The 16,725-nt window shown below is 40.7% G+C and overlaps 1 protein-coding gene across 1 annotated transcript in view; it reads left to right on the top strand.

The window, feature by feature from the left end:
- Positions 1-16,725, top strand: part of fig4a (FIG4 phosphoinositide 5-phosphatase a) — a 59,128-nt gene that overhangs the window by 8,961 nt on the left and 33,442 nt on the right. The window contains exons 6-13 of the mRNA XM_080790868.1: positions 964-1,133; positions 3,272-3,400; positions 5,666-5,766; positions 6,700-6,862; positions 9,854-9,951; positions 14,074-14,207; positions 14,411-14,527; positions 16,425-16,470. Of these exons, the coding sequence (XP_080646994.1) occupies positions 964-1,133; positions 3,272-3,400; positions 5,666-5,766; positions 6,700-6,862; positions 9,854-9,951; positions 14,074-14,207; positions 14,411-14,527; positions 16,425-16,470 (958 nt within the window). The remainder of the gene's footprint in view (positions 1-963; positions 1,134-3,271; positions 3,401-5,665; positions 5,767-6,699; positions 6,863-9,853; positions 9,952-14,073; positions 14,208-14,410; positions 14,528-16,424; positions 16,471-16,725) is intronic.

Genomic DNA, 16,725 nt, shown 5'->3' with positions numbered 1-16,725 from the left:
TTCTGCAAAACAAATCAATTTTAGCAGAAAAACCCTCATTTGTTTTGACGCCTCGTACCACACTATAAGAGAAATGTTAAGGATTATTTGCAAATTACGACCCATTATTGTGAATTGCGTATTACTCTGCTTTTTTCCCCACTAATTATAATTGACAACTTGCACTTTGGGAAACCGATAGGGGGTCCACTCCAGACACGCAATACAACTTAATGACATTGTCGTTAAATGCACATGGAGAATTTTACTCGTTCACATGCAGTAGTGGAAAAAGTACTGTTTTACTCAAGTCAAATCAATACTACAATGTCAAAACACACACACAGTAAACAGTCAAAATAAAAAAAGTTTAAAAGTACAAACATATTGGCATCAAAATTTACTTAAAGTACTAAAAGTAAAAGTACTCATTATGCAGAATTTCCCATTTCAAAAGTTATGTCTAAAATGTATAAAGGTCTTTTGAAAATAGCAGATCTACAAGCTCACAATGCATCGTATGTTTTGAAAAAATAATAAAGACCTACAAAGTAAATACCGGTAGCAATTAAAGTTTTTATATAATTGTAGTGGAGTCAAAAGTACAATATTTGCCCTTTGAGGCGTAGTGGAGTAGAATAAGTAAAATTGGTAAAGTAAAACGTCCTCAAAATTGTACTCGAGTACACTATTTGGTTAACACCCCGATCGCCCAGGGTTATTTAATCCATTAAATCATAGCGCCCGGCGATTTATAGTAGCGGAGCACTTTTACAGACGGACCGGATGTTATCCTGGATGTGGCTGTAGCAAGTAGATGTAGCCAAAACAGTCTAGAGGCCATCGACAACGTGACTAGCGACAGGACCGCGGTGGGCTGTCTAATACATGATCTTTGCTTGGAATTAGACGTTATGATTTCGATCAAGAGTTATTAAATGGACATGGTTACTTTACACCTGACATGTACCATGGTTCCCACAGCTATAGCTATGACCTGAGCCACTCGCTGCAGTACAACCTGACTCTGCTACAGAGACCATGTGAGCCGCCGGTGACCCCCACGCCCCAGGAGGAGGAGCAGGAGGTTCATGACGCGCACAACAAGCACAACAGCTTTGACATCTTTGAGGATGAAGGCCTGCCCACACATGGTCAGCTGAACCTCTAACATCCCCTCAGCTATTGTTTGTTCCTCAATGCACCCCCCCCACACACACACACACACACACACACACACACACACACACACACACACACACACACACACAAAAAAAGTACATGTCTGTCTCAAACTAGAAAGATGCCTTTCAGATGCTGTAAAGAGTGCTGTGTTCTAGCTGCCAGTCTAAACATTGTGGGTTAGTTTACCTCTGAGGGCCCTATTTAAACGATCAGAGTTAAATTATCCCTTAGGATTTTAGTATATACTATATTAGTACAGTATACAGGGCTCGAAATTGCGACCATTTTGTTCGCAAATGCGCCTGAATTTTAATCTGTGCGATCTAAAAATATAACTGGGAGCCCCAGTGCCACTGCATATAATTGTTGTAGTGCGACCAAAACGATCGCGACCAAAACTGTCGCGGGCCGGTTCCGTCCCGCGAGATGATTTAATCCAATTTGTAGAGCATAAATATCTGAGCATGTCAAAAAAAGTTCCTAGTCCATTCCTGTCCAGAGTTATGATTTTTTTAAGAAATCTCTCCTTGGCTTGTTCTGCTCTCCCTCTGACTCTCCCAGCTGGGTGATCAGACCTAAAGTCAGCTGTGAGAGACAACAAAAGGGCTCAATTGAATGGAATGTGTGGAGGCAACACAGTCACACACACACACACACACACACACACACACACACACACACACACACTTTTTCTAGACGTGCAAATTAATGATGTTATGAAAATAACTTCTCATATATATATAGATATATATAGATATTTTTTACTTCAATAAAAAAGCAGGCCTGCATAAAACAAAGGGTTTTGTAGCCATTTACAAATCCAGAAATTATAGCAGCAAATTATACCATTTTCAACTGGTTTATTGGCGCTTCTTAAACAAAAATAGCATCTCATACCAACTGGCTTGTAGGCCAGTGGTTCCCAAAGTGTGGTCCAGGGACCCCTAGAGGTCATTGAGGGAGTTACAGAGGGTCCTCAGCTAAATGATAGTTAGGAACCAAATGGACCCTGAGTGCTCCTTCATTCTGAATTTGGGAGCACCAGTGTTACCAAGTAAAAAAGTTAATTTCGAGCCCGGAGTATAGTATTTACTGTAGGTATTATAGCACAACGCATTCGTCAGGTGTCATACACACATGCACATCATCCCATGTGACATGATAATTGATGTGCTTCCATGTGCAGCTCATCAAAGTCCATCATTGGTTATACAAAGATGGGCAGGCAAGGATGTGCCCTACTGTACATATGCATAGAAACATGCAACTAGTTGCAACCATTATCCCCAATGGCAGTTGCAATGAGTTGCATTGGTGTGGACTGGCCTTAAAACTGTTGTGTTGCAAGCAGTTGCAATGAGTTGCATTGGTGCGGTCTGGCCTTAAGAAAAAGTTGGAGGTGCAATGACACTGAAAGAGCAAACCAGACTGCAAAATTCACAATATTTAAACTGTATAGAAGAAATAAAAAATGCATCACCCAACTAAAAAGGGGATCTGCACTTTTAATGGGCTTAACGTGAAAAGGCCTATCATAAATCTCATGCACACTAGGAACACTAGGAATGTCATTGCAGTGTCATGCATGTATAGCGCCGTATGAAGCATGAGAGAGAGAGTGTGTGTGTCTCGTAAAAGGTGCATTTACTGTATATAGCACTTTACATAGATTGTGCGTTACATCCACCTTCTCACACACACACACAAACCATGCATGGCATGGCACAAACCTGCATATTTTAAGCAATTAGTGGTTCAGAGTCTTGCTCAAGGACACTTCGACACTAACACTGAACGTACATACAATAATAATGGATTGCATACTATAATAATAATAAATACATACCATACATTAGTTCCCATTGTATGTACAATGTAGTACGTACGTACGTACGTACGTACGTACACACGTACACGCATATTAGTTCCCATTGTATGTATGTACACGTACATACAGTACATTCATACATAAGAATTGGTATTGGTTATTATTGCATCACTGTCTGTGGCACCTCAACTAAGCTTCCCTTCCATTTGAAAGGTAAGCCAAGCATGTAATCCTGTTTGGATACACTGATCCTGGAGTGTTCCTTTCCTTCCCTCACAGTGGTCCATGGCCTTCAGAACGAGCCGTACTTCAAGTACGTGTGGAACGGGAAGCTCCTGGAAAGGGTCAAGGACACGGTGCATCGCGACTGGCTCATGTACATTATTCATGGCTTCTGCGGCCAGTCCAGTATCCTTTTGTCATGTTAAAGAGTTGCAGTTCTCCGTCTCCTGTTTTAGCATTAGTGCTTTTACATGTACTGTAGATGATCTTTAATAATGTAATATTAACGGGAGGCGGACTATTTTCCGACAGCATTCTAGCCGACGGGGCAAAGGTCCGCTCCGCAGCGGGGGGACCGTCGCTGCGATGCGAAAAAGTGATGGGTCCGACATGCGCTGCTCCCGTGCTTGCGGTTAGGTTAGGTTAGGATTGAGGTTTCGGATCAATATGCTGTCGGAAAAAAGACCTGCACCCAATATTAACAACGGTAATAATATCATTTTGATTAAAGGAAAATGTCAAAGTTATAACTCTGGCAAAATCAAATGAAAGGCAAGTAATACAGAATTGTTATGATTGTTGATGGATGCTCAATGTTTGATGTTATACATACAGAATACAGATGTGTGCAGTAAGCCTACATTCTACGTGCTTTAGTCGGGGAGTAGCTGCACAGAGAGTATTCCCCATGGTGCAGAGCTTAATCCTGGGGTGAGTGGAGGAGTGCCTCCTGTAAAATGTCTCTGAATGTCTTGGAACAGAAATGAAATTTATTTTGCACAGTGAAGGCCCATGTTTAAGATGTATGTATATGTACAACCATGTATCACAAATGACATCCATTCCTATCTAGATTACATAACTCTTAACAGGGCTTTTTGAGGCACTTGTCCTTCGGACAAGTACATTTCTCATTCACAATAGTACAAAAGTCACTTGTCTGGAGCACGAGCACACAAATAGGCCTACATTTTAAATCAACCAACTGTAAGTTGGTTTTACTTGGTGAATACAAGTTTGAATATTAGATGAATATTCTAAGTTAATTGCCCTAGATTAGAATGTTTTTGATCTTACATATATTTCATGTATTCCTAATACACAGCCATAGATCGATCCTATCTGAGCACGGTTAGCAGACTGATCTCGTAGGCATTTCAACTTGTAGCACTGCCTGCGCACCCACCCAATAATTAATTCCTAAGACTTGGAGTTGTTTTGGGGACTAGTTTCATATTCATTTGAAAGTTCTGGCAGAAAATGTGTATTTAGTCAAATATCTCCACTTTTCCTCAAGCTACATACGGACCACATTCTCTCCGGCGAGGGGCCTGGAATGAGTGCAGGACTGAACATATCAAAACTTCCCTTTAGATGAGAGTAAGAGGGATGAGAGTAAACTCACCGGCAAGAAAAAATACAATAAAATGTAAAACAAGCAGTAAAATAATCAATACAGTAAAACAATCTTAACAAAATCAAGGAAAGTCTAGTCTAAAAATAACATGCTTTTGCTCTGATGACAAAAGCATGGTTATCTTCGGTCTTCAGCAGCATGGACTTTGGAACAACCAATAGAGGTACATACAATATGGAGTCTGTTCAGAAATGTAGCTAGGGTCCAGGTCTGTTTCTGCATTAATGGTAATCACTGTTTTAAAATCGCAGTGCCAGTAGAGTGATGCAAAGTTCGGTCTGATACCTTGTTTTTTTTAGTGCCGGATGAAATGATTGTCAGCTGATTGTTTGTTTTGATGCTGCAGTCAGCATCGTTGGAGTTGAGAAAATATTATTATTGCAAATATTATTTATGATGGTAAATGTCGCCTGCCCACCAGGGACTAATGTGTTTCTTTTTTCAATCAGTAATTAAAACGATGTAAAGAGAGCTGAATACTAGAGTGACCGATGTAGCAAAGTAACATTACTGTGTGGGCGACAATTCCTGGAAGCTCTTCTTACTACAGTGTTCTTTTATGAGATATTTTTATTTTAGCGGTACAATGTTTCGACCTGTGTGGGTCTAAGTCAAGTAATATGTGATCATTCCTGATGAAGACGGTGGGCAAACTGCCTTCCTTTGTCATTGTATGTATTTTTGTTCAGCACTTGTTTTGAGATGTGCCTGCCTCCCCCTTGGACTTTTATGAGACAGCAATAGGCACTGGCCGTATGATGGGGAGAGGGCTTGGGGGAAAATGAGAGAGACAAATAGTTAAAAAAAATTAATAATTTAATGGCTTTTATGCCTTTTATTTTAGATGGGACAGTAGGGAGAGAGATGGGGAATGACACGCAGCAAAGGCCTTCGGGATCGGTACTCAAACCCAGGCTACATTAAAGCCTAGGTGCCCAGACCGCTACGCCCGCGGTCTTGGCCTGTCAACATTAACACAGATATTATGCAAAAATACATTGTGTTAGCATTATTCCTTTACTCGCAGAATAAAGAACTTCTCATCTATGGTCGACCGGTTCATGTGACCCTCATCGCCAGGCGCTCCAGCAGATTTGCCGGTACCCGCTTCCTCAAAAGAGGAGCCAACTGCGAGGTACATGGGTTACCACAACAACCGGGGAGAATATAATAACGGAGGCGGGGTTGAAACCATGATTGGATGAGTCAGTCTGATCGCAGGGGTTTAATTTAACCTGCTACTGTGTCCTTATGTATGTGTGTGCATGTGTACAACACGTGTGTGGTTGCTCTTAGAAAAACTGATTTGACCCATTTTTTTTGCACTTATATTCTGAGATTGGGTTTTCAACAAATGCTCCACACTGTATTTGCAAATAAATTAGAAATGTACTGTAAGTATTTTGTAGTTTATTTTTTATTTTTTGCCAATTAGCCTTTCGCTAAGTCCCTCCCCGACCCGTTCTTGTCCAATATGCACGTTAGCAGCGAGGAGACAGGGCAAGCTGTCCTTCTCACCCATTGAGATGCTTGTTAAATAACGGGATTTCCCCATATAAATTTCAGTAGCAAGAGCATCAAAATGTCTTGTAGTAGGCTATGCACTGGACAAATGTGAATGACATTATTTAAATAAACTAGAAATACGAGGAAATGAGGGAGAAACGGTATCCAACTTTAACGACCGCCCGACAGGAGTTTTCATTTGCACGGTAAGACTATTATTAAGCCATTTGAATTATTGCCATCACCTGGGTGGGTCAGTCGTGTAACTTTCCTGACGTTAAGCTGCCTACCGGTATGTGTTCAACAACACAGCCATGCAAATTAACACTGACCGATATGAGGTGACAAAAGCTTGTCCTGCATAGCAACAGTTGCTAAACTATATGGTCCAGGATTGGCATTGGACAATCGCTGGGGTTTAGCGAAGGGCTAATTGAAAACTGAACAATGGCTTTTGTGTTATATACTAAACTAACAATACACATAGCAGTGCTGAGAATGAATGACACTGCTTAGCAGGTACAGTACTTCAATGTTCCTTGGCCTCTCCTGTTGTTTCCAGGGGGATGTAGCCAATGAGGTGGAGACCGAACAGATCATCCACGATGCCTCAGTTATGTCATTCATGACAGGAAGTTATTCCTCCTACGTCCAGGTGCGGGGTTCGGTCCCTCTCTACTGGTCTCAGGACATCTCCACCATGATGCCGAAACCCCCGATACGATGTAAGACCCGCAACACCAGACATGTATTTATAGATTCATTGATTGCACAGATGTAATGGGAAAATAATTGACTTTGATCCATACTGAAAACCACTTTCAACCAGGTTTAGTTTTGAGAATGTAATTATAATGATTTTCAAACAATATCAGATCTACAAGCGCACAATGTGCTGTGAACTTGTGATACGGGGTGGCTACCCATGGCCCACCAACGTTTGAAGTAGGGATGCACGATATAATCTGAATCGGCCATATCGGATCGGTCTCAAAATAATCCTGATCGGTTTTCACCAGCTAAATAAATAAATGAAAAATGTAGAAATTCATCAAATATACATCAAAAGTGTCTAGTACCTCTAGTAGCCAAAAAAATCATAATTCATAATCGTGCACCCCTACTTTGAAGTCAATCATAGCCAAATTGACTGATAATTCTTGATCACCTGAGTGACAAGGGTTGTGTCATGATCAAAGGAATAACAAAATGTCATTGTACGACTTGTGGTTCAAGAGTTTTATGCCAAAACGTGAATTGACCCGTCACCATGAGGCCGATTTGAAAGACTTGGGGTGGCGGTTCTTCCTTGACCTACTGGGGAAGTTACCCAGCAGTCGGAAGCTGCGTTCATGCTTTGTGGCATTTTGTGCAAAACTTCCAATTGAAATGGAACCTGAAAAATCTAAAATACATACAAATACATCTTGATCACATGACTACAGAGATCATGTGTACTGATTTGCATGAGTTAATTGGTGTTCTCAAGTGGCAGGATTTGTGTAGATCTGACCATTTGCTCTTTGAGAATTGCTAGGGTTATGCAAATGGTTGTGAGGTCACTTGGATGATGACGCATTTCAATAACCTGCTGAGTGCTGACCCTTTTACCTTGCCTTTCACAGAAGAGCTTAATGATGTATGCTATAGTATACGTTGTTTGTCATTGCATCTGAAACATCCTTACCAGAGAAGGAAAGGGAAGCTATGTAGGTCAAATGGTAGGGCAATCTCAGGGGACCACGCATGCTCAAAATGGACGCTCTCATGGTTATTAGACATGCAAGTCATGTGTTAAAGCTGAATATAATTCCGACTGAGGAATTGGCATTAAATGCCTTCCACTATTCTGATAATCTTTTGTACTCTAGAAAAACTTGTACTGCTATCGATGCTGCTTATCGATGCAGATACTTCAATACTCTTATCACTCTGCTCTATTACTTTGGTGATGGGATCAATTGCTATCCATATGTCTGGTAAACAGTAAACACAACAAGTTTAGATGCCAATGAACTATAGCTCTTGTGATATGACTCACAGGTCGGCTTACCTGACAGCATTTGCTTACAAAATATGAGCTTAATTTTAATATTAAGCTTAATACCATATGAAGGTTTCAGATGGGATTCCGGTTTACATTCGCAGTTGTCATGGGGGAATGGTGTAGAAGACAACCCTGTGTCTCCTCCGATACCCATAAAGTCGGCAGGAGTTTCTTTCTCCTGACAATGTGGAGTTTCAACGGGAGCCTGCTATCTGAGCTAGTTATTTTCCCCACAGAACAGGCTCCGCAAACCAACCTCTAAGAGTTACTAGTTCAGGGAAAGAGATTGCCTTCTCCTGCCAGATTCTCACCCTTGCCAGTTGTGTTCTTTGGAGCAGATGCATTTAATTGATAGTTTTTCGTAGTTTGTTTTTATGTTAACTATCAACATACAAGCCAGCAGTTTTGCAAACTAGTTACAATGTAAGCATGCCTGACTGCCTGTCCATCTCGCCTATGGAAAGTAGTTACATGTATTATCTCCGTGAAGTTGGGGGCAGCGAGTGTGCGTGCGTCGCCAAACATATCGGCCAAATGTTTTGTCCAGGTTGTCATTAGGCAGAGGAAGAATCTCAAGTCGCAACCCCACATTTTTCAAGTCAACCATTATACTATACAAGCCTGCTTTATGTTGCATATTACTTGAAACAGAAGTCGTACAGTCATAATTGTCTGACTACGTCAGGCCAAAGGCGTGACTATACCCCTATATATGTTTTTATTTTATTTTATTCTATATTGTTTTATGTATATTATAATCCATTGTATTAGAACATCTCAATGGTATATGGTTGGTCTAAGGTCTGTGGTTTGGTCCGCTCATATGTCTGTTTTTTACTTTTTAGGCACAGTCCATTACAAATCTGTCTGTTTGTAATTTCAGGAATGAATCGCATCCATACTGTAATGAAAGGCCATTATATGTTCAGAATGTTGACATAAAAGGGAGCCGTATAACAGTTATTGCCATGGATACCATAACCAATGTGTGTTTATCTTGAACCGTGTAATGGAGGCCCCCATGGAGTGATTACTTCCTTTGTGTTTGAACAAGCGTTGGTATGAATGGCCATGTCTGGTCTATATTTGTGACCAAATTTGACTGGGAGACTGCCATTGAATTTTTTTGAATTTTAGTTTTTTCATTTCATATCAAAGCAGGGAATCATACCTTCAAATTGACATATTGGTCGTTCAGTTTGACCCACCAGTTTTGGAGATATGGCTTATAGAGTGATGTCTTGCAGAAAACAGTGAGTTGAGAAAACAGGCTTGAAAGGTTCACTTCTGTGGTCTCTAACATTACAATAGCTACATGTTTAAGCATTTTTTTCATATTTACATGTCAATTTCAGCTTTGACACTTATTTCAAGAGTCTGGAGAAAAAAAAAGTTTTTCTCCTCTGGTGAAAAGCTGGAATGTGCGCGATGGCAGTCTCTCAGTCAAATCTGGTCACATTTATTTCTATGTTCAGATAATTGACTGCCATCTAATTGCTAAAGAAACCATACCATTACTAATTAAACAAGGGACACATCATTAACTCTGATTTACAGTACAGTACTGCCAGGAAGGTTGGCTACATTGTGCTTGAATATGAACTTTTGATAACCTCAGTTTTTTATGATTTTACTTAATTATTACACAACCTTTGACCCTGTCTTTCAGTGGACCAGGCAGACCCATATGCCCATGTAGCTGCTCTCCATTTTGACCAGATGCTGCAGCGCTTTGGCTCTCCCATCATCATCCTCAACCTCGTCAAGGTAGTGGGCATGTCCAGTTGACTAAACTAATCTTACTTCACACTTATATACAGGTTTTTCCTCTCACTCTTAATCCAGAGCGACACATACTCACACCTTGACTCAAATCGATAAACTGTTACAGCTGTCTCGACACGGTGCAAATCAATTTCGCGCTCGATCACCGATTTAAATAACCTCTCAAATCTAGACCTATGTATTAACCCACAATATAGGCTACTGTGTATCAAAATGTATTACATTTACTTCATGGAGAAACTTTAGTGTTATTTATTTAATGATGCGTTTACCTTGCAAATGTCACCTCTGTAATTGAATGAGTTCATGAATCTATCAGCCACTGTTATCCAACTGTTTTCATCTTGATGTATTATATTCTTTATTGTACGTGTGATGTGGGTTACATTTTGTGCTTACAGGCGACAAAAATAGGAAGGCAAACGTTTTCAGGTCCCATAATGGACAATCATCATGGGAGATAAAATAGGAGATGGGTGCTTTTATAAACTCAGGGTGGTTACCGTGGTAAATTCGGCCACTGCTGGGCAAGGCAGGTTTATTTTTATAGCACATTTCAACAAGTCAATTCAAAGTGGTTTAGACAAAGCATTAAGCTTTGTCTAAACCTGTCAAATTTGTTATACATTTTCTGTATTTAAAATCTTTATCTTTTTTAATTGAAATGAATTTGCCCTATGACAAATAATCAAATTTAAGCCAATCGTGGTGAAATGAGAGATCTTATATTCAGTGTTGGGCAATATTACTTATTATTTGGAATCAAGAGTAATATAGTTACATATTCATTTACATAACTTTTCAACCGGGCCCCTTCCACCCGCAAAAGAACACAATCTGTTTAGCCAGCTCCTTTTACAACTGAATCCAATTCATTGGAATAAGAACTCCAATCAGCCAAACTGAATAATTGCAGGATATAAAACAAAAATAGTCAACAGTCTCTCATCAGTCTTTTTCTGCTGCATATTCCACATTTGGAATTCAACATTAACAATCTGAACTGCACACACATGGCTGCAGCATCTCAAAACGGACAGTATCTTATACATAAATAACAAACAATAAAATAAAGCAACAGTCTCTGACCTGTTTGAGGCAGCCCAGTCTCAAGACAGACTGGGGTCCCCAGCCAAAAACGTTGAGAACCTCTGGTCTAGAACCTGAATTTGTAAAATAACAGCAGGTGGTGGCCATTTTGGAAAATGGCTGCCATGGTCACCACGGGACAAATCTGCGATGGCCCTATAGCCAAAAATGTTCCTTATGGCTTGCTCTAACTGTGTGCCATATTTCATACATTTATCGTAAAGTGCACGATTCCATCAAAATTCTGCCTGTAGCGCCTCCGCTAGTAGGGGTAGGCAGAGGAACGATGACTGTGTCTGGAGGCTAGCAGAGGGGGTATTCACATGGACATGTCACATGTGGGGACCGAGTGAAGAGGGTACGGGAGTGAGGAATGTTATTGTACACAAGAATTTACAAAACAAGGGAGTGAATTAACTTGAGGGAATAAAATGTATATAAAGTACACTGGAATGTGGCAGTGCATACAGAACTGCAGCAGTGTTTAATTATTGTGAGTGTGATGTACAGTACATATTCTGAGGAGTACACAAAGATAAATGGGGCATGCATGGATATGAGGAAGGATTACGAGCAGTAGGCAATCCGGATGCAGCCAAATTGGGGACATGCATACATTTAATTATTGAAAAACTAAATCGATTTAAAAACAAAACAAAAACTCTGACACTTCTCGTCCCACATGCCAATGGTGGCACTTGCCTTCCCTTTGCAGGCGTATGCCATAGTATTGTGTTGATACTTGATAATCATACCCTGCTACTACTACTACTGTGAAATGTCATACCTTTAGCCCTGCTGTGATACAAATAACCACTTGAATCCCAGTATCCCTATAATGGGGGGAACATTAGCTGAAAATAAAGCTAAGTAAAAACTAAAGTAAATGGCATGACGGAAAACAAATAATGATTGATTCAAGGAATGTATAGTGATGCACAATATGTGTTAACATTTACTGTTCATGCTCTACAACATATTCTGATGTAATATGTTATTAAATTATATTGCTCCTTTCCGTACAGACTCAATTGAGAGTGTAATAAACTAAGAATATATCTGAGAGAATATATCTTCATAAAATACTAAAACTACAGTATATTGCTTTCAATTTGTGTGGACCCCCTTGCAAATGAGATGATTCATCAAGGAATTATTCCAATAAATAATTTCAATTTCCACAAATGTAATTGCTACAGAGTGTTTTACGGATTTACCCCTTTTAATTTCAGCCAGTGTCCCTATACTCACACACACACACACACACACACACACACAATCCAACGATGTCCATCGCTGTGTGGCTTGGGTTTCATGCTCACGTTGTCATTCGCACGATAAGCCTCAATACGAGCGACCAATCGCAGACCACAGCAGTAGGCACAAGTTCCAGCCATGTGATACTAGTGGAAGGAGGGGTAGAGGAGGAGAAGGAGGGGGTAGAGGAGTGGACTAGAGGAGGGGGTAGAGGATTGGACTCCATGGTACAGTAATTATTCTTCTCCTCCATGAGGGAGAGGGAGAGAGAGAGATAGATATATGACCATTACATTAAATCACACCTTTGTGATGTGGGTGGAGGATGATGAGTCATGACATACCTGGGATAGGGCAATGATTTTACATGGTATTTTATGCACGTTTGATGTGTGTGTATGTAAGATGAAGATAGAGACATTGTGAAAGTGCACATGGCCATGCATGTGCCAAGGTTTTTCTGCATCAGCTGTGTGTGTGTGTGTGTGTGTGTGTGTGTGTGTGCAATTATGAATTGTGCTTTGTACAGTGGTGTGCAAAAAATGAATCACCACTCATTGTGTCTTTGTATGTGAATTAAATCTAGCTGTGAATACATTTGTAATACAGTATGTGGTTGTGGTGTCATTAATGTTAATTAATGTATTTACCCTAAGTGCCCTTACGAAACCCTGTGTGTACGAGTGCCTTGCTGTGCTGAATGGGTGTTATTAGCAAACTGGTTATTAGCTGCCCCTGCTGGATGTGTGGACGGGGATGGATGGATAGATAGAATACTTTTTTGGCACTTTAAGAAAATTTACAGAAAATGACATGTTAAAAACTGCCAATGTTTCCATTGTGGTCCACCTTGTAACATGAAACTATACACAAACATGACTGTACAAACAAAACGACCATGAAACAAATAACAAATAATCCTTATATATATATATATATATATATAAGGCTGGTAGCTATACACATAGGACAAGAGGTACCCTAAGAGAAGAGTCCAGAGCATGGGAGATGGACTATCACCCTTTATGTTTATGATGATCCCTCCGCTATCTCTTGCAAAGACAGTGCATTGTAGAGGAATGGATCGACAGTTTGAAAATGAAATGAAGAGTGTGTGTGTGTGTGTGTGTGTGTGTGTGTGTGTGTGTGTGTGTGTGTGTGTGTGCACATTAAGGGGGGAAGGGTGCTGTCATTATGTCAGTCTATAACGACTTGGCTACTTACATCAGAGCTTTAAGTGTGTGAACTCTGTTCAAGCTCTTACTGTTGTTCCAGTTCTTAGCAAACACCTCACTAACAGTGGAGTGAGTGGCTTTCCACTTTAAGTCACCACCCTATCAAGGCTGCTAACTGGCACAAAGAGGTGGCCACCACTGCTGACCTCAAAGGTCCGCTCTAGCTAGGACAACATCATCATTTGGGATGCCCCCTGGTGTTATGAAGTTGCACATAAAATGCAGCCAGTAGTGTTTGGGTTATTGTCTCCACCAGGCCGACGACATGGGGAGAGAGTATGTTTTGCACTCCGTCCGTGTGTGTGTGTGTGTCCATCCGTCCGTTACCAGCTAATCTCCAGCACTGTTAATGTCTTTGGATACCAGTGAATATTTAGTTGCACTGAACACTCCATGTTCAGTCTGTTATGATCTTTTCAAGCGGGAGCAATCACGGGTGTGCGGATTTAATTTATTCTCATCACAGATTATTCACAGTCCTCTGTGGTGTTGTGTTGTCTCTTGTTTTCTTCTGTGGCCTCAGAAACGGGAGAAGAGGAAACATGAGAAAATCCTGAGTGAAGAGCTGTACCCTGCAGTGATCAACTTGAACCAGTTCCTCCCTCCAGCCCATTGCATCGACTATATCGCCTGGGACATGGCCCGCTACACCAAAAGGTACCCCTAAACAGCGTGCCTTGATGTTTGTGACGTCCACCGTTGACTTAGGACATTTTAATATAGTCTAGGTAGGATGTATTGATACCCATCGGCCACAGGGAAATTCAGGTATGTGTTTCCTCAAGTAGGCTATTGAATGACTATACAGTATAACATTATCCCAGTTATATATATATATTAATCTAATCTTTCTCTCTCAGTAAGTTGTGCAACGTGCTGGACCGTCTTAGCATGATAGCTGAAAACGTGGTGAAGCGGACAGGCTTCTTTGTCAACCGTTCAGACTTCTACTGTCATACGCTGAGACCAGATGAGAGGTGAGCCTCCTCTAACTACAAACAAACAAGACAAGACAGTTGTATTATCAGGTGTACAAACTCTATTTCTGTCTGTCTGTTTGTGTATGTGGCGCACTCTATGGGCAGAAGTGAAAGCAGTTTTGGCTCTGAATTGGCCCTGCAATGTGTGATTCGAATTGGACACATTTGCGGCCCACCAGTTTGACACCCCTGACTGTATATATATTGTACAGTATATTATACAGTATGAGATCTATATTGTTTTGGGTATGCAATGGTTCTTGAGAAGGCTCCTAGGCGCCAAGGCTTTGTTTGTAAAGTAACTTTGGATACTAAGAAAAGTGCTATATAAATTTGATGTATTATGAGTTCAAATGGGCCATACAGTCGCATACTTTCCTCGTTGTACAACTGTGTGTCTTACCACTGCAACAGACAACCCCATCATGTTTCTGACACATTATCCACTTTGAAAGGTCATACATATTCACATTCACACATGTATTGACGGTGATTTCCCCCAGACACGAATATACATAATGGGAGGTTGGGTGGAATTGCTCCACAGACATATTTCCTGCTAACTGGTTGAGTAGATGACCATCCATGTATGAAGAGCATGGGGCTCTCCATGTCTGCCTGTTTACACTGAACATTACCATTATGGTTACATAATAGATTCATCCTTATGTGCAGTGCTCCTCATATTGTGCCAGCAGCTATCCAAATCTCTCTTTAATGCACACGTAAAGTCAGTCTGGCCTTGGTTTTCTCTCATTTAACACAGGCACATGGACAAACACTTACTGTGCATTTGTATATGGTGAATTTCAATGAGACGATATCTCCTTTGTTCTCTTCAAGCTACTTTAGAATTCTCATTTGTTTTCTTACACGTACTGTCTCCCACTCCAGACGTTACAAAGCACCTTGGGACTAGCCTGGGTTCCAGCCTGATTTGCTGCGTTCCCCGGATCTGAAGTGACATTTCAGATCTGGAAAACGCAGCAAATCAGGCTGGAGCCCAGGCTACCTTAGGACATGATGAATAGGGAGAAGTGGATTCAAAAGTGCTTTCAGCCACTCAACAAAAAGAGAAGGCAGACAAATTCACTGGGCCATTGATGTTCCTAGCAAGATTATTGTTTAGAAGTTTTCATTTTTTATTTATTTAGTTTACTGGTCGGTCGGGGCACCCAGTGGGAAGGGGAACTAATTAAATTAGTGCGAGCTTAAGCTGGAGTTACGCTCTCCTGGTGAATCTCTTTGCTGTTTGAGTGAAAAGAAGTGGCTGGTGGAACCATGTGCATCGAAAATGGAGGACCCTTATGTAAACAAGCCTTTGTGCTTTTTCTGGTTCTATCCTCAAGTTATTTTCGTTTGAAATGTACCCATTCTGTGAAATAAAAATTTAAATCAATCGAGCAATTCTATCGAGGAGGCATGTGGTTGTCTCACCCTCCCCAGGCCAATAGTGCCAGGATTTACTGTAGCAGTGACGAGGAGCATAGTAGAACTTTTTTTAAATAATAAATATAAAAAAACAAACTTTTAGCAGTGTGGTTTTGTGAGATTAGCTCTGGCCAGACAGACAAGACACTCTGCTCTCTGCAGAGTCACATGTAAATGGTGCATTTATATAGCACTTTTATCCAAGGCGCTTTACATAGATTGTGCATTACATTCACCCATTCATACACCGATGGTGGAGTCTTGGTCACGGACACTTTGAAACTAACCCTGGGGGAGCCCGGGATCGAACCGGGAACCTCGCAGTTCCCATCCGGCTGCTCTACCGGCCACTCCCGCTCATGATTACCATGACCCACAATTGTGCACGTAGACTGAAGCATGGACATTTTCAATCTTTCCAGCTTTTAAGATGATTAATTTCTTTCTGTAATGATATCTACAGGTGGGGAGATGTAGGTGGTCACATGACATCAAGTGGACGTGTGCAGGTACAGTATGCCTTAACATAATTTATTTAACAGATTTGTGAGTGACAGAATACCAAACATCCGCTATTGATGGCATTGTTTATTGCAGAAATTATCCTATACTTAGAGGCTCCCTTGCTAATAAAGGATCCCTGGCTAATAAGACATATATGTCTTAAAACTTTATACTTGCCCTCAATAAATAAAATTAGAAATTTAAAACACCTTAAATATAGTAGGTTAGAAATACTAACTAATACTAATACTAATAGATGT

This window comes from Protomyctophum bolini (assembly GCF_963924005.1).
Source record: "Protomyctophum bolini genome assembly, chromosome: 19".
Lineage (NCBI taxonomy): Eukaryota > Metazoa > Chordata > Actinopteri > Myctophiformes > Myctophidae > Protomyctophum > Protomyctophum bolini.
This window is presented reverse-complemented; position numbering and strand designations above follow the sequence as displayed.